Source organism: Drosophila sulfurigaster, chromosome 3 (genome assembly GCF_023558435.1).
Source record: "Drosophila sulfurigaster albostrigata strain 15112-1811.04 chromosome 3, ASM2355843v2, whole genome shotgun sequence".
NCBI classification, from domain to species: Eukaryota; Metazoa; Arthropoda; class Insecta; order Diptera; family Drosophilidae; genus Drosophila; species Drosophila sulfurigaster.
In genome coordinates, this window is record NC_084883.1 from 23615564 (window position 1) to 23639684 (window position 24121).

General features: G+C 40.1%; 1 protein-coding gene and 1 long non-coding RNA gene across 2 annotated transcripts in view; one reads left to right on the top strand and one right to left on the bottom strand.

The window, feature by feature from the left end:
- Positions 1 to 825: 825 nt before the first annotated feature.
- LOC133843486 (uncharacterized) lies at positions 826 to 1548 on the bottom strand. The gene is made up of 2 exons (XR_009894513.1): positions 1062 to 1548; positions 826 to 990 (listed from the first exon to the last, which is right to left on the bottom strand). It is a non-coding gene; the product is annotated as an uncharacterized LOC133843486 (long non-coding RNA).
- A 1537-nt stretch (positions 1549 to 3085) lies between these two features.
- The window catches only part of LOC133845667 (GTP-binding protein Di-Ras2), a 37499-nt gene continuing 16463 nt past the window's right edge, over positions 3086 to 24121 (top strand). The window contains exons 1-2 of the mRNA XM_062280208.1: positions 3086 to 3270; positions 20322 to 20978. Coding sequence (XP_062136192.1) covers positions 20814 to 20978 — 165 coding nt within the window. The 5' untranslated portion in view covers positions 3086 to 3270; positions 20322 to 20813. The remainder of the gene's footprint in view (positions 3271 to 20321; positions 20979 to 24121) is intronic.

The following is a 24121-nucleotide window of genomic DNA, read 5'->3' on the forward strand; positions in this document are numbered from 1 at the left end:
AAAACATTTACGTATTCCACAGGCTTATTTCATGAATTGGACATTCCGGTGCGTTCCTTGTGCGTTTCATGGTTAAATGTCAGACACAGTTCAAAGGATGCGAGCCAACAAAAAATAAAAGGGGCCAAAGGAAGCAAATTGAAATAAATATTGAGGTGGAGAATGCCCAAAAACTTGTATGCTCTTGGACACACACACACACATATATTGTAGTTACCACAGGAATGATAATAAAATACGTGTTGGGGCTGCTGTTGCCATTGACTCTCAATGTCAGGCCAAAGTATCATTAAAAACAAAACGACAAAGCAACGAAAAGCAAAACAAATAAAAGTAGTTATTACGGAAAGTAAGTGACCAGAAGATGCCCTGTAAATAAATCAAGTTAATATTCTAAAAAGTAACATTTTATATAGTAAATATGAAGAATTGAAATAATGTCAATGAAAGCAGCTTCCGTACATTATTAAACCCCATTTTTGCCATGTTAACTGAGGGTATAGTGAACAAAAAAAAAAGTGAGCAGGTTTGTTCCCCTTTTACGGAGAAAACAAGTTAACACTTTTGCAGAGACAGCTGCCAACACATACATACATACATTCTGCTATCGTACGTATCTGGTCGAGTCAGGTTAATGAAAAACTTGGACATGTGAGTAGAAAGTTGTTGCCATCAATGGAAGCTGGAGTTCAATGCCTGTCAACACACGGTCACTTCGGATCGCACCCGGTTGTCCTTTTTTTATTTTTGGCTTTGGAATGCAAAGTGCAAAATGTTGTCAAACACTTTAAATTTCAATCCAATGAATATTGAATAAATACTCACAAGTTATTCACCATTCGCTGCATTGCTGGTAGCCAGATGCTCTTCTCGATGTGCTAAACAAATAATAATAATACTACGAGAGTGAACATAATAATAAATCTCTCAGTCCATCATAGACACTTTCCGGATTGTTTGTTTTCTTCTTCTGGTCTTGTTGTTTGCGCTCTTGTTGGTTAATTAACATTTCATCTGTCAATATTGACAAGAGCCACAAAATTGAAATAAATTTCACTCACCTGCTTGTAACTCTCAGACTCTGAGAGTCGACTTCAATGACAGGTGCTTATCAGAGCCCAACATGTTGACCATGGCATGCTGAATGGCCATTTGTAGTGCGTAAGCATAGCTAATTGTAAGCCTATCGGTTGCCGTTGGCATTCGATTGTGGTTAATCTGACTATGTAGACCTCCTACATACTTCTGACCCCTATCCTATCCTGCCCTCTAGCTGGCCAGCCAAACAGCATACCTGAGCTGGGCAATGGTTGCTAGGCTACATCAAGGACATTTGCAGGAGGCCACTTTAAGCCTGGCAACGTCTGGCTTTAATTGCTTTTCAACATGCTCTGATTTAAGCTTGCGGCTAGTTCAATTTATTCATAAATATGTTTCAAATTGCGTATTTTTTCTTCTATTAATTGAAAATTAATTTCAACTTGACTGCGCTGCAGAGGATGACTGCAAAAATAAAATAAAATATGCCAAAAATATAATTCTATGACGATTTGAATTTCAATAAATCTGAATTGATATAAGCAGTGGAAGATGGATGGTATTTTAAGATTATGCATGATATTTTTAATTAATTTGAAATGTCAATAAAGTTATTTTATGTATTTATGTTTAGCATAAAATAAATTTTAGTTTGTCCACAACATTTCTCATGATTCAATTGATAACATTTTGCAAATAAATATTTGTTTTTTAACTTATTTATTTTTATAGCTTCTGCATCAGTTGGCATAAGTAGTCTAATGATATTCTAATTCATTTTCATGTGGCATTAAATTATATGTTATAAACAGAATTGCATTAAAACTTTGATATTTTCACCAATATGTGCAATTATTATTTCTCATAAATAAATTGATTAGATTATGCATATTAAAAACATGTATGTGGAAAAATCTTGTTGATTTTTAAGTCTTTTTTATGCATACAATATTTCATTTAACCGTCAATGAAAGTCGAATGATTCTAAGGAATAAATCCATCAAGTCAATTGCATTTAATTACTCTTATTTTCTCAATTAAATAGTCGACAAAGGTTGAATAATTCTAAGCAATAAATGCATCAACAAATGTATTTAATAACTCTTATTTTCTCAATTTCATTTCAAATGGAAATGTAAATTTTGTATTCACTGGAAATGAGCTTCACAATATTTACCTAAATGCTATTATTATACATTTAATATGCAGTCTTAATTAGCTATAAAATTCTGGGAACTCTTTCATTTGCGTACATTCAAAACGGATTTGTTGATAAAGTAATTTATGAAACTAAGCTGATGTTTCCATTGTGCGTTTAACTTAATTGTATTAGTCTGCCAATTTCTAGGAAACATACTAAACTCAGAATTCAAAATTCCGCCCTCTGAACGTATGAGTATAATGCATTCTTGACACTGCAAACGTGCAACGTGCAACGAGCGCACTTGCTTGCAACGTAAAACGTGAAACGTAAATTAAACTGTCAGACGAATCAGGGCCAAAAGCAGGGCAGCAATTGGCAACGCGAAGTTGGTAGTAACGCAGCGAACATGTTCAAGGCAAACACTTCCAGTCGCGAGGGGCAACATTCATTTCCAAGTGAAAGCAGAAAGCTTTGGTTGGGGTTCTGGCTAAATGTAAGGCAAAGGCTGGCATGCCATAAATAAGTTGAGCTCTTGCCTCTGCTTGGCGACTGCGCAGTGGCTGGCTGGAAGTATTGTTGTTAGTTGCAAGCACACGTGCAACATGTTGTGTTTTGAATGCCATAGCCGCAATCAGTTGGCGGCTTTATAAAAGCAACTCGACTCGCTGCCAACCAAACAGTTCTCGACTTGTACGCAACGCGCGCGCTTCTCTTTAGCGAACAATAGGCAGAGGACAAAAGCAAAGCGAAGGTGTTGCCAATTCGCCAAAGAGTGACGGTTAAATGAGTTTAGCGTTTTGAAAGCCCATTTGTAATAGCGAACGCGCTGTGCGGAAGTGTTCGACTAGAATACTCATTGTTTGGCACTGAGCATACACACACACACACACACACACACACACACACACACACACACACAGTTAATATATATGCCAGGAACAATAAATCAGACGTTTAATCAATCTCACGTGCCAGTGCGCTGTTGACCTTTCGTCTTTGCCACGAGTGTTGCCATCGCGGCTGCGAAGGATTCGTTTCAGTTACAGTGTTATGGTGTTTTACAGCTTTGGTGATTAAGTATACGCCAGGTAAGCCGCAACATGAAATAACTAAATCTCTTTGACCTACTAAGTGACAAAAACAATGTGCGAGTGTCTCTGTGTGTGTGTACGTGTGGTCATTTAGTGCGCGTCCTTATGGCCTTACTGCCTGTCTTAGCCTTGCTGTGACCTGCCTTGCATTTTACGAGCGCATTAAAACATAAACAACACAAAAAGAAACAACAGCAACAACAACAGCTTTCCTGCCTGCAAGTGGCGACATTTTAAAGGACACTCAATTCAAATTTTTGTTTCCTGCACTCCCGAATGCAGCAACAACAACAACAACAATAAAAAGTGGTCGCTTGGATCAAAGTTAACGGCAACATTCGCGCGTCTAATGAAAATTTATCGTAAGCGCATTAAATTTGTAGCTGGCGCAAGTTTCATTTGCCATTTTGCCATTCAACTGGCGAATGGCAAATCGAACCCAGATCCTCGACAGTCGCTCCCTTGCGTCTCTGCCAGGTGGAGGCTTGGGACTGGGATACACACACACACACACACACACACACAACAGGAAACATCAGCCAGGGATGAGAATAGAATGCTTCTTGGTCACACAATGCCAACGCCATGTTGTGCATTTTTATTATGCTCGCACATGGCTCGCACCCTCCGAAAATCCAGAGGGTACTGGAGTCTGAGTGCTTGCGGCACTCTTCGGCACCAAGGATGTGTGTGAGCAAGCGAGAGTCTATAATAAATTCTAAAATTGTCAAATAAATATGAAAAAAATAAAAATAAAAATAAAGAAGAGAAGCGAAAGCGTATTTATGTCCCTTTACATTTACATTGCTGCGATATTCTCTATAATCGGATTTGATTCTGCACTTGAGCAGTTTCTCCCTTTTGTATAGATTACTTCAGCTCAGCGATGTCCTGCAGTTATTTGCCAACCAAATGCTCAGCTTAGCAAAAATATTTTAATTTTGATGCGAGCATGGGCAAATAATGTACAAGCAAATGCATGCTCAAAGTATTCTATTCAAAATGATTGTATTATATCGAAAGCATGGCATTTTCAGTCAAGAAAATAAAATCAAAGAATTTCCATATGTATATAAGATTCCTGGAAGTGAATGAAACAAAATTCCAAAAATCAACAAAAATTGCATGAATATTTAATTGATTAATATGTAATTTGTTGAATGTACCTAAAAAGTATGCTACAAAATTGCAGTTTATTTGCTCAACTTGAAAAGAGAATTTCAACTCAGTCAATTTTATTCTAATTACTTAAAAGTTCATTGGTTCTTTTTTCATTCTAAGTAATCCCGTTGGTTTAAAATTTATGTTGACTAGTGTAGAGGTAATGTTAGACAAACTCCTTTGTACTTGTAGAGTAAACACATGAATAATGAATTGAAGTGTGCGTAAGTTGTCGAAAAGTCGCTTAAAGCTGGCTGCTTTAAAGCCAGCTGCAATGAATTACTTAAGCTTTGGTTGAATCCCTAAAAAGGATTCAACTTATTGACTGAGCACCATTCAAAATACTCGCAAGGGAACAGCAGCAGCAAGAAAAAAACGAAAATCAGAACAGCTTAGCAAAAACACTCACCTGTCGAGCCACTCGCACTCACACTCCTGTACTCATAAATACTCAGTCATGTGTTTATGGTAGATTAAACATTCTGCTGCCAACTGCAAATGGGGAATAACAAGCACTCGCAGACTCACGCACTTACAGCCAGCGGCGCACAAACATAAGTACATGGATAAGCATGTGGCACGCCTGCCGCTGGCTGATATTCATTCTTTTTAATTTTTTCCTTTTGCTTCGTATGTATCTTTAAGTACGCATCTTTGGTGAACAGCTGCTCGTTTGGCGCCAGGCAACTGCACAGCACAGCACGAGCACAAGCTCAGGCAGGCTCAAGCGGCAGCTAGAATTTGACTGTGATAATGAAGTCTAGACCGGATGCCTGAAAAGGCGGCATTGGCACTTAGTTAGCTTTATATCCGGCCTGCTTCGGCACAAATTTCCCCATGGGCCACATTAAAGTTGTCATTGGCAGTTATTAAAGTTTCAGGAGGGAGGCCGCATGTCATTTCGGTTTAGGTTTCGGTTGCTTTGACCGCATCGTCGCATCATTTGTCAGACAAAAGCCAACGTCAAGGCACGCATGTGTTTTGTTTGGCTATTAATTACATTTATTCCGTCTCCATACTTGGCATTGATAATGCGTGCATGTGGCCGAGTACGAGTATGCCACTTCAAATGTGGCATTTTGTAAGCTGTCTTCAATTGTCTGCAGTCATTGGACTGCTGCTTGACACCTTGAGCATGTAATTAATTGCAATTCTCTCTAATGAGCCCAATGAAGTGGCCTCAAAAAGTCAAGAATTGGAGCTGGAGCCGAGTGTACTTTAATTTTCGATGATGACTCTGCCATCTTTATTAATGGATCGCATTAGCTGAGTCACAGACCACGCTAGAGGGCGTAGTAAGCCATTGGAGGCATCGCTTAACGCACGCATTTGCATATCACGTATACGCCAGGTCGTCTGAGAATGGCAGCAGCTGTGGGTGAAAAATGCAGTGCTTATGTAAAGTGCAAATTGAAAATGCGACCAACGCATGGAAATACAATCAGAAGTGAGGAAATCAGCTCAGCAGCCCACACGAACGCAACGATTTTTATATTTTTTTTTTTAATTTTTTTATTAAAATTAAAAGCACATAAAAGGTTCAAAAGGTCTACCTACTTTAGTTTGTCAACGATGACGCGCTCATGCGTCGAATAGGGTAGCAGCCAAGTACCCTGTTCTATTTGGCTCTCTCATGTGTACACGCCCTAATGCGCCCATTTCCACTTACTTTAATAGTTTTTGTTCTTTTTGGCAGCACTTGTAAGCATCTCTTCTCGGCACTCAAGTCGCACAATGCTTGCCAGATGATGGCTTCATTGAAATCTCATACACAAACAAGCACACACACACACACACAAACACAAAGTTGTGTGGGACGTGTGTTTATGGATGAACTGCCTTCATGGGCTTTTGTGGCCGCAGTTTGTGCCCTAACCAGGCATTGATTAAAGTGCCACAAACATTTGATTGAGCTTGAGTGTGCCCTGTGTGTGTGTATTTGTGTGCGTTGATCTTCTGGTCAGCCAGATTTTGATTTAAGTTTAAGGCATTTTATTGAAATTTTTCACTATACTTCTAAAGAAGGCAGATAAAGAAAAGAACTGATAACAAGTTCTAAGAGTTGTGTGTGAGTGTGTGTTTGATAGCACTTAATGACTACAAAATGTTCATTTTGAGCATCGTCTAAATGCCGGGCATTCCTGGAATGTGGGACAAGCCGAAAGCCGAAAGCAAACAGAAATTGTATTTTATTAAAAGCAATTTCAACTTGGCGACAAATGCCCACGTCCCTCAATCCCAATTCAAGCAAGCGAGAAGCATCAGAGGGGGGGGGGAAAGTCAAGGTGGTTGAGGGGGAGGAGGCAGGAAAAATGGTTTCAGGCACGTTTTGCAACTTGGATGCCATAATGGCGGTAGTTGAGAGAATAAATTATGTATGCTTCAAACCCAATGCGAAATTCATGAGTATAAATGTTGTCAACAATTTGTGTAATTGCTGCTGCGTCTGCTGCTGCTGTTGGATGTTGAAAGTGTTGCCACGTTTCAAACTAAACACAACTTGTTCAACTTGTGTAAATGATACACATCATTTGCGATAAAGTACAAGTGCAACAAAATGAATAAATGAATGAGTGAGTAAGTGAATGAATGAGTGGCAGATTGAATGCATGATGAGTGGTGTAACCTAATTAATGTAACGATGAATATTTACCGCTCATTAACAATGAATTTGCAAGGCGAAATGTTTATAATTTGATATTACACCTGGCTGCACAGGGCGATGCCATGAATTTGCACTCCATCAAGTGGAAAATCAAAACTAAAAGCACACAAATACTTACACAGCACGCTCTTTCTCTCCTTCTCCGTCTCTCTCTTTCTCTCTCTCTTTCTTGTTTCATGAGCTCCTTTGTCTTTTGCTTGTGGCACAGTTGCAACTGTTAGAGCATGCCACAAGCTACACGACAGTTGAATGTCGTTTCCTATTGACAGTTTTAATAAGGATGAATTGGCCAGCTGCACTGCCGGCTTATGCTCCGTTGGCCAAGCAAGCTGACGGGCAGTCAACTAACTTGGCTTAAACACGCCACAAACACAGTGCAAACTTTCACTGACATTGTTTGCCAACTGCTGCACGCCTTCAAGACCACGTTCACAAGATATGCAATTGTTGTTGCTGATAATGCGGCTAAACTTTGCTGTTGTTGTGCCAAGTGCAGCTGAATGGGCTCTGGGTGGCGATAAACCCAGAAAAAAAACAGCAACAAATCAAAGCACGCCATATGCCTGACTAAACCACTCAGCCAGACAGGGTCACAAACACACACAAACACACACACACACACACACAAACACCAGATATACGAGCAGCATGTGCGTTTGCCACCATTTAGTTGTTGTTGCTGTTGTTGTTGTTTAGCTATTTGCAATCTCTGCTTAACTTCCGCTTGCCAAACACACAGGACAGGACACAGCATCCACGTGCTGGGATCACGCATACATATACATAGTATAAATGTTCAATATTTTTTTGTGCCTTCGCTTTGGCGGGGCAATCAATAAGTTCCTATATATCCATCCATCGTTCGATTCGATGCTATGCAAAGTGGTTGAATGAGTTTTCTAAAACTTTTTTTCCTTTACAGTTTTGTTGTGTGTGTGTGTTTTGTCCGTCTCTTTCCTCCTCATCCTCTATCTCGCTCGGACAGCAACAGCAGCGTTAATAATATCAAATTGAGGGCATTTTGTTAGAGAGCGCCTGAAAGTAGGCAACGAATTTTGAATGTTAAATGTTGCCCCCTTTTATTTGGGTTTGGAGCATAATTAAAGAAAGTCATTAATGGAAAGACTCTGAGCGGCTTTTTAACGAGCCCTGTTTACAAAGCCAGCAGCATAGCATAACCTTCGGCTTAAAGTTAAACAAATCGTTTTGGGCCATTTGCAGGCATTCGCATTTATTTATGGCCCATTGAGAGCATTTCACATAATAAAATCAAATCCTAAATTCCACCATAAATAGCGCATTAAATATTAAGCAGTTATGCACAACTTGCTGGAATTTGAATTATTATCAAAGCATTCGCTTGGTCGTCTAATCTTTGCCCTGATCCCATCGAATCAATCTTACTGTAGGCTCTCTAAATCCTGTTGCTGCTTCAAAGAGATTGCGTCCGATTTGGTTTTTTTTGTTCTCTCCAGTTTTTTGTTGTGCCTTTAACTTGATTACATCTAATATGACCTATATTTCTTGATAGCTTTATATAGCTTCTGTTTCCTGATATTTAACGTGGCCAATAGCTGACAATCTGGCAGGGCAAAGATAACAAACTGCCGCAACATTGCTGCTGATAACGATTACTATATTATTATCATAATCGTGATTGTGATGACAGTCATCAACGGCTCATCAGCATCATTGGCAATGGGTCCGCGTACGATTCAAGGGTCTGGGTTCTATTCTCTCATCTTGCCAACGCTTCTTCTCCCTTTTGTTGCTTACTCCCCGCCAGACACACAAATCTCTTTATAATCGTCTTGGCTCTGCGCTGTATTCTGCTTTGCTCTTCTCTGCCCTGTCTCAACTCTATTCTTCTCTGTGCTGTTCCTTCGTTGGCGGCCCAATGACCTCAGGCCACGGGGGCGGCAACCTGTAGGCGGATAGACGGACGAGCGAACGAACGAATGGATGGATGGATAGACGGATGGCTGGATGAGCCATCGGGTAGAGCGGAGCTGAGGTGGTTTTTATGCCTATACTTACACATTTTTTATTTGTTGGCATTTCGCAATTTATTTTATATTTGTTTTACTTGAAACGACCGCGACAGTCGGCTCTTGTTTGGTCTTTCCTCTGCTTTGTCGTCGTTGTTGGTGTTGTCGCTGTTGTCGCTGGTTGTACGCCCATCTCAGCTGTTTGCTTGTCCTGTCTGTTTGTCCCTCGCACCGTCCGTCCGCCTGTCTGTTTGTCTGGCGTGTCGTTCTGTCAATGCCGCCGGCAGCTGGCAACGCCTCGTGTTGCTCTTTTCCGGTCTGCACTTTGAGAAATCTTTTCAAACAGTTTGCATACCAACTGTGCAAAGAAATTTCCTTTATAGATGATAAAAAAGAATACTATATATTGTACGTACATATATAGTGTGCTTATGATTTGTGATGCTCATAAATTGCCTACGGTTGCAGCTGATGCGCTTACGCAAATATTCTGTCAGCTTACAGAATACATATTTAAATGTAATTTTGGGCAATCAAATGTGACTGACAATATACTATTGCTGTCATTGTAAGTTTTTGTCATTACATCTACTTAATGCCAATCAACTTTTTGTCGACAAAAGTTAATCATTTCTGCGTAAAACTCATAAAGATGAGACCTATATTTCGACCTAAGTTTAATAATCATATATTAGCCAAGAGTGAGGCGGCACTCGAGTGCTTCTCACATTTTCTTAGAACTCAATGCTTCAGTTGTGTAAAGTGTATATTTCAAGTTTTGTCAATTTGCTCATTTGCTCTCAACGCGTTCTTTGCGTTCCGCTCGTGCCTTTCGCTCTTCTCGCTCTCCCTCTCTCGCTCTCTTTGATAAAGTCTGCAGTTGGTTTCGTTTGGCTGTCGTATGGCCTTTTGTAATGTTGGGAATGTTGTTTGTGATTTTCCTGCGAGTTTTCTTGGGGTTCTGGGTCTGGGGGCGTGTTTTTTCCGCTTGTTCATTTTGCTTCTTTTTTTTTTTGTATTTTCGTCGGTCGACTCCTTCCCAGTTCCCCGTAAAATTCAGTCACGCGTAAAGCGCGTTGCTCGTTGCGTGCTTTATGAATTTCTGGGTGCTTCTCTATTACTTCTAGTACTTCGTCTTTCAGCGCAATTTTTATTTGCGACTTTTGTGTTTTTTGCCGCCAGCAAGGAGCAGCAAATAGCAAGAACCAAGTGCAGAAGATGGAGGAGGAGGAGGAGGAAGAGGCTACGGTCTTGGACTTTGACGCTGGACTCCCCAGATGCTACCAGCTGGTGGCGTCTTTGGTATTCGTGTTTATTAAGTCTAATTCAATTTTGTGTGAATTTTATTTGTTGCATACATTAGGGCGCTCTGAACTGCTTTCTCATTGGGGCCGAGCCCCCTTCGAAACTGATGACGTCGAATAATCGTCTGGTTGCGATGCTTTGAGGTGTGCTCTCCAAACCGTTTTCATGACTTTTTATTTTGTATTTCGTATTTCGCATTTCGCTTTTTTTTTCGTTGTTGTTGCTGCCGTCAACGCAGCTGTAATTACACACTTAGCAATTTAGAGATTGCTGCTATGAAGTTTTTTAATTAAAACTTTGATAAATAAGCTCAATTTATCCGTCAGATATTTGCCATTTAACTTTAGCAAGGCGCTGAGCGCATATATTCGCACTCTGTATAATGCTCGTGTCGTTCGGTTCAGCCTTGTGCTCAGTTGACTTCAGCTGAGTCGTGTTCTGTTGTGTCTAAGTATTGGTTGGCATTTCTTTGACAATGCAGGTTTTTCATTTAAATTGAAATTTCACTGGAAGTGAAAACGGAAAACCGGAGCGGAACGGAACAGCACAGAGCGGAGCGGAGAGAAGGAATGGGGAATGGAAATTAAACCAAACGCCGAAGACTTTGTAATGTCAAAACGTGCTCCGGAGCAGCAAACGAATTTGCTGCCGGAGTCGATTAAAAACAGAGAAAAGCTGCACAAAATAAAAATAAATCAACGAAAACACATTATGCCAAAGAATAATAATGCCAATAGCATGACTTACTAATTAACAGTGATTCAGCTAACCTGGCGTATACGCAATTTATTATGGTTGCATTGGAATTTCAAATGTCAACATTAAAGGCAATAGTAGTGAAAATAATAATAATATATTTTGACATTACGTATACGCTATATTGTTATATTTAAATATAAAATGTTATAATTGCATATTCATGTAAACAGGATAACACAAAGTCGAGCACAAGTTCAGTTTAATTTTCCACTTGTGCTTTTTGTCGCCAAATTCAATTTCAAACGCTGCCTTTGTTACTTTAGACGCGTGTTTCTAAACATAACATACGATAACAAAAGTCAAAACGCAAAAAATAAATGCAAATTTGTGACTTATAGAATTTCAATATTTATTTCAATTATTCACACAGATTCGATACAATTCAAATGTTGAATATCAATTGGATTTCTTTCTTTTTTTTGTGCTACCACAAGTGAATAAAATGTTGAGCAAACTGTTCGCTTTTTATTGCCACGCGACCACACACACACATACACATGCATAGTAATGGCCAGGCGTTGGGCAAACACACATGAGCTGCCAAAATTGGAATAAAGAGAACAGGGGGGAAAAGACAACCGCCACAGACTGAGGGTCAAAGTTGTGGCAAATGCAATCCTTGGCGTGAAAAGCGCACACACACATTGGTTTGTCTAAGCGATTAACCTACATAGCGAATGACACTGCAACAGACAGACACACAAAGAAAGAAAAGACAGAGAGAAACACATAACAGCAAAGTCAGAGGGCAATTGGGGCAAAGTTCGGTCGGTAGATGTCCGCGAAGTGGAGATGACTTTTGCACTCCGAGTGCGAATACGTGAGACTTTCAAAGCACACGTCGAGGCGAGGCAAGGCGAATCGAGTCGAATCGAGTTGACAATGAAAGTGCATTGATGATGATTATGATGCGGATGCTCATCGTGAGCACAATGATGGTGATGATGATGATGATAAAAGCTTTGCATGCTTTTGGGGCCAAAAGACAAACACAAAAGGAGCAACAGCAAGCAGCAGCACGACAGAAACTTGCCAAGTGAGAATGTTGCCCCAATACGTGCTAGTGTCTCTACGTGTCTCGCTCTTTCTTCCCGCTTGCTGCCTGCCACTTGCGTCGTGTTTGTGTTTAATTTGTGGCCCAGCCACAGATGTTGACAATCGATGTCGTCATTGGAACGTGACGTACACATTCAAGATGTTGCTGCAGCTGTACTGAGAGCGAAAAGGGGAAGCAATCTGTGAGAGAGAACTGAGACTGGGACTTTGACTGGACCGGGGATGTCAATGTCAACCGCAGGCGTTTAAGTTTGCAACTGCAGCCGCAGTTGTTCAACATTATGTTCGTTCACCCCTGCTGGCAATTGCAACTTCATTTCTCGCCTGATTAAGTTTTTGCATTCCATTTTACCAGCTACGCCTTGTTTGCTCATCTATTAGCTACTGCAACAGATACTGACTGAAGCTTGGCCGCAATCCTTGTGAAACTGCGATGAGGTCTCGCAATAATCTGTTGCGATTGCGGTCGCCCATTTGCGTTGGCTTTCACGCTTCAATCGCAATCAAATTTATTAGAGACACGCCAAGCGCAAAGTCAAATTACAGTCACTCGATGGCAAATGCTTGAATTGCTGTTCTACAGTCTTCTATTTTGCAATTTAATTATAAGAATTGTTGCCCAATTAGCCAACTGGTTAGCCACATGGCAGCTATTAGCTTTCGCACTGCGCTAATCCAATTTGCATAAAACAAAATGCCAAAATGCCAACCAATTGCAGCTGCAATGTGCAAAAGTTGCTCATTAAGTTTTGCCAAGTGCAGCAGCAGCAGCAACAGTATAATGAGAACTACAATACAAGGAGCAAAAGTGTTGGCCAAGTGCTGAGAACAGGTTAAGGACTTTCTCTTCTCTCTCAACTTTGGCGCAGCTCATTGTGTAGCTAAATTTAGGTACCTCAACAAAGTTTTTAATAACACTTAAGGCATCAGATAAAAGCAAAATGCTGGAATACGAGCAGCAACCTCCAAATAACACACAGAGCAATAGACCTGCTCGCGACCCAGTCCTGAGGGCAGAACAAAGTCACCACTCGGCACTTCAGATGCTCAACCTGACCTCCACTACTGGAGCTGCTTCTGAGTATCATCGTCAACGCGACTCGACGCGACGATGTCGCCCTGATTAGTATAAATAAGTAACAGTTAGTGACCCATTTTCTGCACACCATTGAACCAGAAAAAGGCTTTAATGCTCTTCGTCCAGGTGCTTTTGTTTTCGTGTACAGTCGTGCCTCCCTTACCTGTGTGTGTGAGTGCTGGTGCTTATGTGTGTGTGCGTGTATCGGTCATAAAAGACGGCGGCATCATCAGCGCAGCCATCAACAGTTTAACAGCATCGCTTCTGGCCCTGTTCTTAATCGTCGTCTGACGCCAGTTTGTAATCATTAAACCCGTGTCTGCAGCAACTGCGAATAACTACATACACACACACACACACATACGCAGCACACACACACTTTGGGAAATTTAATGCTCGCCTGGTTGGGATCATAAAATAATTTGTTTATTGCTGCGGTCGTTACTCCATTAAGAGTTTAAATTAATTGCAATAAATTTGCCGAAAACAAGTCAAAAGCTTAGCATACATTTCAGCGCAGCATGTGTTTTGAATTGGCCACACACACACACACAACTCGTTGTTTTGTATGGCAGCATTAAAATAGATTTTATGATTTAGGGGCAGAAAGCCACAACACAACCCCCATTACCATAACCAAAAACATTTAAATTAAATGGTGTGGTTCTAGCATAAATGCAACTAATTATCTACTTTTGTTAGAATTCAAATCGTGTTATTTATAAGTAAGGATAAAGTAGTATTAATAGATTCTGTCTTCTGTTTCGACTTGAGCAATTACTGAAGTGAATTGCTTTCTAGTTGTCTGGCTATAATTAATAGTTGCGCCTACAACAATTCGTATTCGTATCGGGATATATGTACTATAAACACAGTTGCTGGGAAAGGAAAACCTAAGGCCATTCTAGTCCAAACTGAAGGTTGTGCAAGCTATCAGTATTGACCTCCAATCTTCAATTGGCGGCCAGTGCGATCAAGCGGAAGTAGTGCGCAGCTATCATACATTCGTATGCTTGTATACACTCTCATATACATAAACTCTGACGCATGTCGAGTACCATCAATGCACCATGGGAAAAATTACAATTTTTTTTTAATTACTAGAAAACTTAAGCAAAGCAATATTGAATCTTTTTCATATTTGAGGATAGTAATCTTTCAAGTGAATCCAGATTTCTAAGTACTTTGCGTAGCATATGTGATTAAATAAATTAATGCGAAATTGTAGTGGTTTTATTTAAAAGAAAATTTTGCAAACAAATTTTTTTGGAGTCATAAATGCTGCAATAGTTAACTGACTAATGGACATTCGCATAGTCCATATATTTTTCTTATTAGTCTTAAGGTTTACAAGATATCCAGAAATTTGCAATGTGAAATATATCCAACAATGCGTAATTAAAAGATCCATCAAAAGAATTACCAGGCAAACATAAATATGCAGCAAGTAGAAATTCAAAAATATGAAGCCCAGTAAAAGTATGCTGCAAAATATTAGTTATGAAATATTAAAACTATACATCCTAAAAGTATGCCACAATAAATTTTCGCAATTTCAAATTTCATGTGTTAGCAGTCATTAATTCGCATCCTAAAAGTATGCTTTGAAATTGCATCAGCTAAGATTCAGAAATAAAGGTAAAAGTATGCTGCACAAAATGTCTATGATTCCAAAAATGTCCTGTATTTCGGCCATTTGACTGCCGATCGTGATGTCCTTTTGCCCAAGAATTTTTCTTATAATGACAAGCTGATCACTGAACTAAAAAGGACGAAAATCTCTACAGGATCCGAGATAAAATCTGTGAAGAATATAGCGTATATTTCGGACATATCCTTTTTGATCTCTGCATGTCATGTGTTGATCGATGGGTACTCGTGAGGTCTTTTATCCTGCCAAATTTGATCCTGATCGTCCTTGTGATTCTCGAGTTATCGTCAAATTATTAATTTACATATTTTTCATATGGCCAACGGAACTGAAAAATTACAAGCTTTAGATTCCAATCGATAGAGTTTTTCCTTACGAACCTTGCAATACATATCCTTTGAAAATCGAATACGATATAGCTGAGATATACGCATTTTTAACTTTTATATGTAATATTAGTTGCATTAATTTGCATCCTAAAAGTATGCTTTAAAATAATTGTGCCCAACAATTGGGCAAATCCCCGAATCCACAGCGAGATCGAAGATCACTTGTAAAATGCTAGTTGGCCAAAGGCAAATACCAGGCGAACATAAATCAGCAGCAAGCAGAAATACAAAATCTGAGGGGGTGCAATAAAAGTATGCTGCAAAATATTAATTGTGGAATACTAAAAATGGCACGTCCTAAAAGTATGCCACAATAATTTTGCGCAATTTAAAATGTTATGCTCCTCATTACTCTTATTAATTCGCATCCTAAAAGTATGCTTTGAAATAGTATCAGCGGAAAATTTAGAATTAGATGTAAAAGTATGCTGCACATTATATAAAATGGAAATGCAATGTGCTGTAGTTATTCTATGCCAACAAAAAATTAAGTACTCTTGTTATTCTTTTTTTATTTGCAATTCAAAAGAAACTTAATCTGCGTGTGAAAAATAAAGTAATGGCAAATAAAATTTTATAATAGTGTAAAATTTAGAGCTCTTTTAAAGTAGCACCTAGGACATTTAAGAATCGTATTGAAGATGGCTTGCTGAATTCAATTCAATTTAATTCGCTACAATACTGATTTTACTCCACAGTGCAATGTTGCTAACGTTTTTTCGCGAGTTTTGTGGCCATCTCTTTCTCACGTTTTATCCTGGTCGTCAACTGCCAGTGGCGCTGCTTGTCAGCTTCCATCTCGGTTATCTTGCGGTATTCGAGGCATTTTAATAAACTACATACCGAAAACCTTCTCGACCAGCTGGCAATGCGTTACAATAGAATTTTAACGCATGCCAACGTTGCGGCTAATGAATATTTATAAATTCTCCGGGCCAACTATTAGACATTGCCTGGCCGAGAGCAGATAATGGCCGGAAGTGTAAGCGTGTGTGTGCGTATGTGAGTATACATGTGACTAAAGCTAGCTTCGTTATTTGTTGAGCACTTTCTGTCAGCTGCGAACTCCATGAGCCGTGGTCAGGCCAACGGAGCCCCCAACATGCTCTCAATGTACTCGTATGTCACATGCTGTCGCTCTCACTCTCGCTTTCGCTTTAGCTCTCCTTTCTCTGTCTGTGATCCCTCCTTGGGTTAGTTGTTATATGTTTGTGGGTGTGTGTTGTGAGTTTTTAAGCCTCTGTACTGGGTTTTTATCGTGTCACATGTGTGCTATGCGTTGACATTACGAGTGTTGCACACAAAGCAACCTTGAGTGCAGCTCCGTTGTTGTTATTCATCTTACGCTTGCTGCTGTTGCTGTTGTTGCTGCTGTTGCTGCTGCTTGTGGTTGAAGTGACAAATGTGCTTTTGATGACATCTCAAACGGCACTGTGTCGGTTAATGTCAGGCAACTTGACTCGACTCGTCTTTAAGTTGGTGTCTCTTATCAATAAAACGTTGCGCCAAAAACAACCTGTTCAATCTGTGCAAACATATGATTCAATAAAATCGAGTCAAAAATAAAAAATTGCGTTCTGCACAAACAAAAAATTGATTACATATATAAGAAGGGAAAGTCTCGCATTTGGTTTTTTTACTTTCCACTTTTCACTCGAACTGGCAAGCAAAACAAACAACGACCAAAAATTACACGCATCGTAAAAGTTTTAGGGGCACAAAAAAACACACAGAAAGGAGATACGAGTATATTTCATACCTTGACAACAAAGAGAGAGAAGAATATGAAGCAGCAGCAGCAGAAATGTCAACAACAGTCATATTTTTATTTGAGAAATCTTTTTTGGCCTGTATAAAATGCGAAAAGAATTAATTCAAGTCCTGAGACTCAAGTTGCTTTAAAATGTAAAGCGAATGGACGGCGACAACAATACAAAAGTTCAGTTTAGGAATTCACAATTGTTCTTGTCCTTTTCCCTGACTCTTGTTCTTGTTGTTGTTGTTGTTGTTGTAACACAGCTGCTATCCTGCTCAGCTTGCTTTTGTGTGTCTCTGTGTGTGCATGTAAAAGTGTAGGCCTAGTAGATTTAATTAAAATTTTATTCAGAAAACCATGGCAAAGGTTGAGCTCTCACTGTGCTGCTGCCTTAAATTGAATTAATTCTTTGTTTTTTAAGCTTAAATTCGATTTTGATTTTTGTTGTTGAAGCTGTTGAAATTATTAAGAGCTCTCTCCCAACACTAATTGCAATTTTATAAATAATATTATCATAATATTTACAACGACAACAAACTCGCTGCGCGTATAATTACATGAATTATCCACATGCTTTCATGACCCTGCTGCCTGCCTGGCAGCTGTCGCCCTTTTTTGCCGGCATACTTTGAAATGAAATGCAAATGAAAAATGCATTTTAAGCCATGAGTGTTCCGAGTTTTCATAACAAGTTTGGTACGAAACAAAATAAAACAAACATGCATGCAGCATTAAAGGGGAATGCTGAGCTGGCAGACATCCTTCAATAAGATAGTAATTAAACTTCTCGTTGATGTTTGTTGTTATAAACCTCGCATTTGAATACCTTATAATTGTGGTAAGGTTGAAGAGTTGAATTTGCTGAACGCTCTCAAAGGAAATGCTTATGTTTACTCTGCAGCGCATGAAATATCATAAACACAATGTTAAACGAGCACCCAATTTGCATTTGCATGTGCAAAGCTCTTGTAATTTGTCGACTAACTCGTGTTCAGTTTCCTCGTGTGGACAACTTGTCCCAGCTCAAATAAATTGCCATGCTCACTCGTAAAACCACAGACAGGCAACAGCACACTCAAACACACCAAAGCAGTCTCAGATACACAGATACAGATACGGATACGGATACTGTTGAAGTTGCAGCTGTAGCTGGAGTTGAAATTGCAGCTTGTGTCGTCTGGTGGGCAACAAAAGCTTTGGCATGCTATTCGGTTAAACTATTTTCAATTTCCACAATTGCCTGGCCCTCAGATGACAACTTGTTTGGTGTTAGTCAAGTGGCGACGCTTGAAAGCAACAATGCCAATTGCATGACGACACACCAATAGGAGTCCGATTACTACACGTTTCTGTGTAAGCCAATAAGCTGCTACCAGGAGATTTCTATTTAAATTTAATGGATTCAACATCAGCACAATTTGTATTCTCTTCAGTATTTTTTCGTTATTTTTTATATTTTGTAATTAACACTTTGCTGTTACGAATATAATCGAAATTGTCAGGCTTGGGGATGCAAGTGAAAGGTGCAATCATGTTGAGCGACCCAACTGTCGCTCAATCTTAGCAGCTGATTGCAAGAAATTGCATTTTCCCCGTAACGTAATTATATCACGTTGCTATTGCAATTAGACAGGCACCAACAACAACAGCTGCAGCTGCAGCTGCAGCATCGCATTGACATCAGCATCGAGTGACGTATCAGGTAAAGAGGACAGGGGCATACCTGTGCAGCATCAGCAAAGCTATCAACGCTGCATCTGAAACAGTTGGTGTGCTTTAAGAAACTGCTTCAATGTGCTGCTGCTTTTCCACTAACAAATTGAATTGCCTGCTGCACTTAGCATGTGAATTACATGGATACAAACGGATAGACAGATTCAGAGACAGACCGTCTGACAGACAGACAGGCAGACAGACAGACAGTTAGGTTTACTGACTAACAGATAGAGTCTCAAAGAGGCTGCTAGCTTTGGGCTTCTTAACTCGGTTCGGATGCACAAAGCTTTTGCTGTCTGAAGGGTTTATTTGCAATTTGCCATCTAGTTTTGCTACTACTCTATTTCCCCCCGTGGCAAGCAGCAAGTCACAAAGTTCTGTGCACCAAATGAGTCCTCACAATCCATTGATGCTATTTTATTTTGTACTGTATCCTACTAGTTTTGACTAGTTTACTAGTTCAGTAACTCATATTTAACTTACCTTAGGTTGGTGTCAGTTTCAAAACGTATAATGCAGAGTCTCGACAATATCTTAAACTTTAGTGGAATAATAACAATTTTTATACGAATCGTTTACACAATTCAATTTAATTAAGTTTATTTTAATCTCGTTTTTTTCACAGTTTATTCTTTGAAATTAATCTTTTATTGATATCATTTCATTTATTTAAATTATCGATATTTTCTTGCATGTATAAATACTAAAAGTGGTTCGTCTTCTTAATTAAATTATTACACTATTTTGATAGTTTTCTGAAATGTATATCGTATGCTCCCATTGCCATTGAAATTGTTAATATTTATGTTTAAGCCCACAGTCATTTGGTTGGGCTACAGGGTATTTGCAGGTCATCAGTTTGAAAGCGTGTTTGCATTTGCAATCGTGCACACATTTTTAAGTTCATCATATTTGTAAATGCACCTAGCATCCTTTGCCAGCTACGAAGCATATCCATGCGAACACGTGCGCAGATTGTGATTACAGCAACATACTCGAATACCAATCCACTCACAAAATCATGCACACACACACACAAATTGACTGAGATACATTTGTTTGAAGTTTAGTTGGTTGCAATTTATGGGAATTTATGTGGAATATCTGAACACGAACTTTCACATGAACATATTTTGCCTGAATTGAGAGTGAAATAAGTCTAAAGCAGCGCTGTTCTATTCGCAAATAGATTAACACAGCTGGCCGCAATTCTTGATGTTGTTGTTGTTGCTGCAATTGCGATGTTGATGTTACCGATTTTGGCAAACTGCCAAAATTTGCAATTATCATAAAATAATAAACAAAAGCCACCGAAAACAAACACAAATTACGTGCTAGGAAATCCAAATCGGTATTCTCCCCTTTGTAGTACAACATCGTTATGTCTATAGTGATGCCCTAGGCAACAGCATTTTTGTCCTTCCTTCCTCCTTCCTTCTTCCGCCTTCGTCCTCGTCCTCGAAAAGGAAAACGAGTTTGGCTTTAAAATGTTTCGTTCTGCTTTTGCTTTGTATCCATCCACAGCGCACCACGCACACACACCCACACACACGCACACATCTCGCCCAGCGGAAACGGAAGTCAAAAGTTACGCAACGGAAGCTTAAGCTGTTGTTATTAAGCCAGCCAGTCAGACGGAGGTGCAAGTGTTGCCGATAAGTTCAACAAATTTAATAGCTCAAGTCAAACAGGATAGAGCCAAGAAAGGGCTGCTCGCTTGCTTGCTTGCTTGTTCCAGAACAATATAATGACGAAATTCAAGTTGAAATGTACGAGTGAAAGCACAATGCATCAGCGGAATAATAAAAAGTGAATTATTGCCCTAATAGCAGCGCACATTCAGAAGCAGAAGCAAAGGCAGGACTTCTGCGACAACAATAGACAAACATAAATACTACTCTAATACAAACGACAAACGATTTATAAACTGCTCTCAAAAGTAGGCAACACCGAAGCACCAGCAATAACAACAGTAACAGTAACAACAACAACAGCGACGATAACAACAGCAACAAAATGGCGGACATGGAACGCATTCGACTCGTGTTACTGGGCGGAGCGGGCGTGGGCAAGAGCTCGATTCTAAAGCGCTTTCTATTCAAGTCGTACACGGACAAATATCGTGCCACAGTCGAGGATCTCTACAATCGTGAATATGACCTGGGTGGCGTCACGCTAAAGGTAAGTAAGATATTAAATACACCAAAAGAGTCCTTCAGAGGGACACAAGCTTTTAGTGCAATGCTTTCACATTGCAATTGTACTTTAACGTTTGCGAAATATGAAAAGTCTGACGACTTACTCGACAAATCTATTTTATAAATTTGTTATATGTAGTAGTTACTTTTGCATTTCATTCGTAGCTTGTAATTTGCGTCTTAAATTCATGTTTCGTATAAATTCAATTCATGCGTTTATTATTCTCCATTTTACTCAGCAATTTGAAAGCATTCTCGGAGGTCACATGAGAGTATTTCAGTTGCTTGACATTGAGAAATATTTGCAATTTGTTTCAGTTTTAAGTGACAACCAGAGAGCAGGTCATTTAAGCAACAATTTACTCGTATTGTTGGCTGCCATTCTCGGTGCACTCAAGTTGCAGTTGCCATAGTCGTTGCAGTAATGTTTACGGCAACTGTAGATTTCGTAGTCAAGTAATTTGAAGTGAGCCACTAATTAAATCAAAGCGGCGGTCAATGAGGACATGGTCAGTGGCAAAGTGCAGTTGATGCCGAATTGTAAGGTTTCTCTCTATCTCTCTCTGCGTGTGTCTGGTTGCTAACTAACTGAATTACAAGTGGTTTTAACATGATGATTACGCTGCAAGCATAAGCTTGTCTGCCAAATTTGCCCGGAGTAAACGTGAACTCATATGATACGAGCTTATGCCAAGTTATTAGCCAAAGTTAGGACTTGGTTTATAATTCCGACACGTGTGTCTGTGCGTGGGAAGGCTCTAAGCTGTTGCCTTAACAACTGAGTGCAGAATAGGCATGAAATGCCATCAGAGAGCTCAGATGAAGTCGGAGAATGAGATTGACATGAGCAAATGAATGGCTTGGGGAGGGGCAGACAAGATGGAAATGATAATGCTTGTGGCCATAACGAAAGTTGATTAAACATTTAAGTGCTAGAAACGCAAATTGAGCATATGTAAAATGCTGTAAATGGTAAATGGTAAAATGCTTGAATGAAAGGCAAATGGATTAATAGTGTAGCTGGCGACGCCGCCTCCTTGTGGCAACAAAAAGTGCTCACAACATGGGCATGCTTCGGGACTGGAGACTGGAGACTGGCAGACAGGCAGACAGGCTGTTAGACAGGCTTGCTCATTAATCAAATTTACACACTCTGCCTCAAAACTGTGGCAACTTCAAAATATCCGAACACAGACACACACATGCACGCCCGAGTGCACAACATGTTATGGATATTATCTGCTTTGATGGTACAAGGAGGCGGCAGAAGGATGCCAGCTCGGCCAACTTACTTTTGATGGCACATCCTTCAAGCTCGCTATACGAGCTGATTATTCGCCGTTTTCAAAGTTGCCCCCAACATACAGACACAAACACAGATACCGACATCGACACAGACACGCACACAGAGAGAGAGAAAGAGAGAGAGACGCAGCAGCCACAGTACACAACGCCGACTCGCCGCAAAAGTTGTAACAAAAAGTTGATTAATAGGTATGATGCTGATGCTCTGCTTCTACTTTTTGATGCTGCTTCTCTGCTGTTGCTGCTGCTGCTGCTGTTGGTTGCTATGGCAGGACGCAGGCTAAATTGATGTTGACTAAACTGCGTTGAGGGCGAGGTGAGGCGAGGCTAGGACGTTGGCGACATTGACACCCTTGGTGGTGGCGTCGTCTGCTATCATCGACAGTGTCATCATCGCCAGCATTTTTGTTTTAATTAATTTCATTTTAACGCTTGATACCGTGACCAAAATGCCTCAAGCCCCCACACAGCGGCGGGTGCCTGCAACTAATGCTTAAAAGTTGAACCCAAAATGCCAAAACATTTGATTGAATTTACCAGCCGCAGGCATGCGTACTTTCAAAGCAATGCTTTAACATTGCGCATACGCCGCGTACTCTGCCCCCAAAATCAATTTCGCTACAAAAGTATCCTACTTCCTCTCACTCACTCTCTCTCTCTGTCTCTGTCTAGTAGCTGGCGGACATTAACTAAAACCCCGGACATGAGGTTGCGTTTAACAGATTGTTTGCTGTGCGTTGTTGCATCCCGCTGCGGTCGCGACCATCAAAATGGGCCTCATACACACACACACATACACACACGCACACATTACACGCATTACACACGCCAAGTCGAGTTGAGTATTGAGCAGCGTTAAGCGTTTTGTGGCCACAAACAGCGCACGACCTTAATGGCAATATTGTGTCAACGCAGCTGGAGGACAAAGCAAATGCAAAAGATGGGGACCTTGGAACAGAGATATTTCTCCGTATAAAGTATGTGTTTATATTGCGCGCATTTTCGCGCAATTTTTAATAAAATTACTTGGCCAACGGTCGCGACTGCAACAATGCACTACAAATTGCCGAACAATGGCCTCCAACCCAAACAATGGACCACTTTAGTCGGTTGCTGCTGGCTGTTGGGCTTCGCCTCATGAATGTGTCAGTTGGGTGTCGCTAAAAACCACGCCATCGCTAAATGCTCAGCTTTTGTATGCTGTTGACATTGCGGGCGGCCAATTGTGGAAAACGGTGCCCCGTGTTGGCCCCGTTTGGTTCCCTGGCTTGGCTAAGTGTCTGGGGAACAATGCGTATCGCGAGAGAGAGAAATACTGTATTTATGTATAACAGATGCTGACACTTGGGATTATTTGGCATCAACTGAGCATTGAACGACGACGAGCACATCTACATCGAGATAACATCGCTCGCTCTCTCTCTCTCTCTCTCTTTCGATATCCCATTATACTGTCTCGCTTCATCATCATCCGGCTGTCTGCCAATCACAGTTCATTTGTGGGTTCACTGAGGTCGCTGTCACCGACAAAATTTGGTGCCGCAACGGAACCATTCAAGAGCCGTTCAATTTAAATTTCGAAATTAAATGGCAATTTTGCCAGATTTGTCTAATACAGTTTTTAAATCGGATTAAAGCGGAGACTCGTTTAAAATATAAAACAAAAGCCTCAAGAGTGCAACATGAAAAATGAGTTTTGAATATGAACAATGCTTTTGACCTGTGCATAAATAAATATGATACATTTCTTTTCGATTGTTTTTATTATAAATTTAAATTGCAAGGCATAAACCCATAAACAATAGTGCAACGAAGTATTTC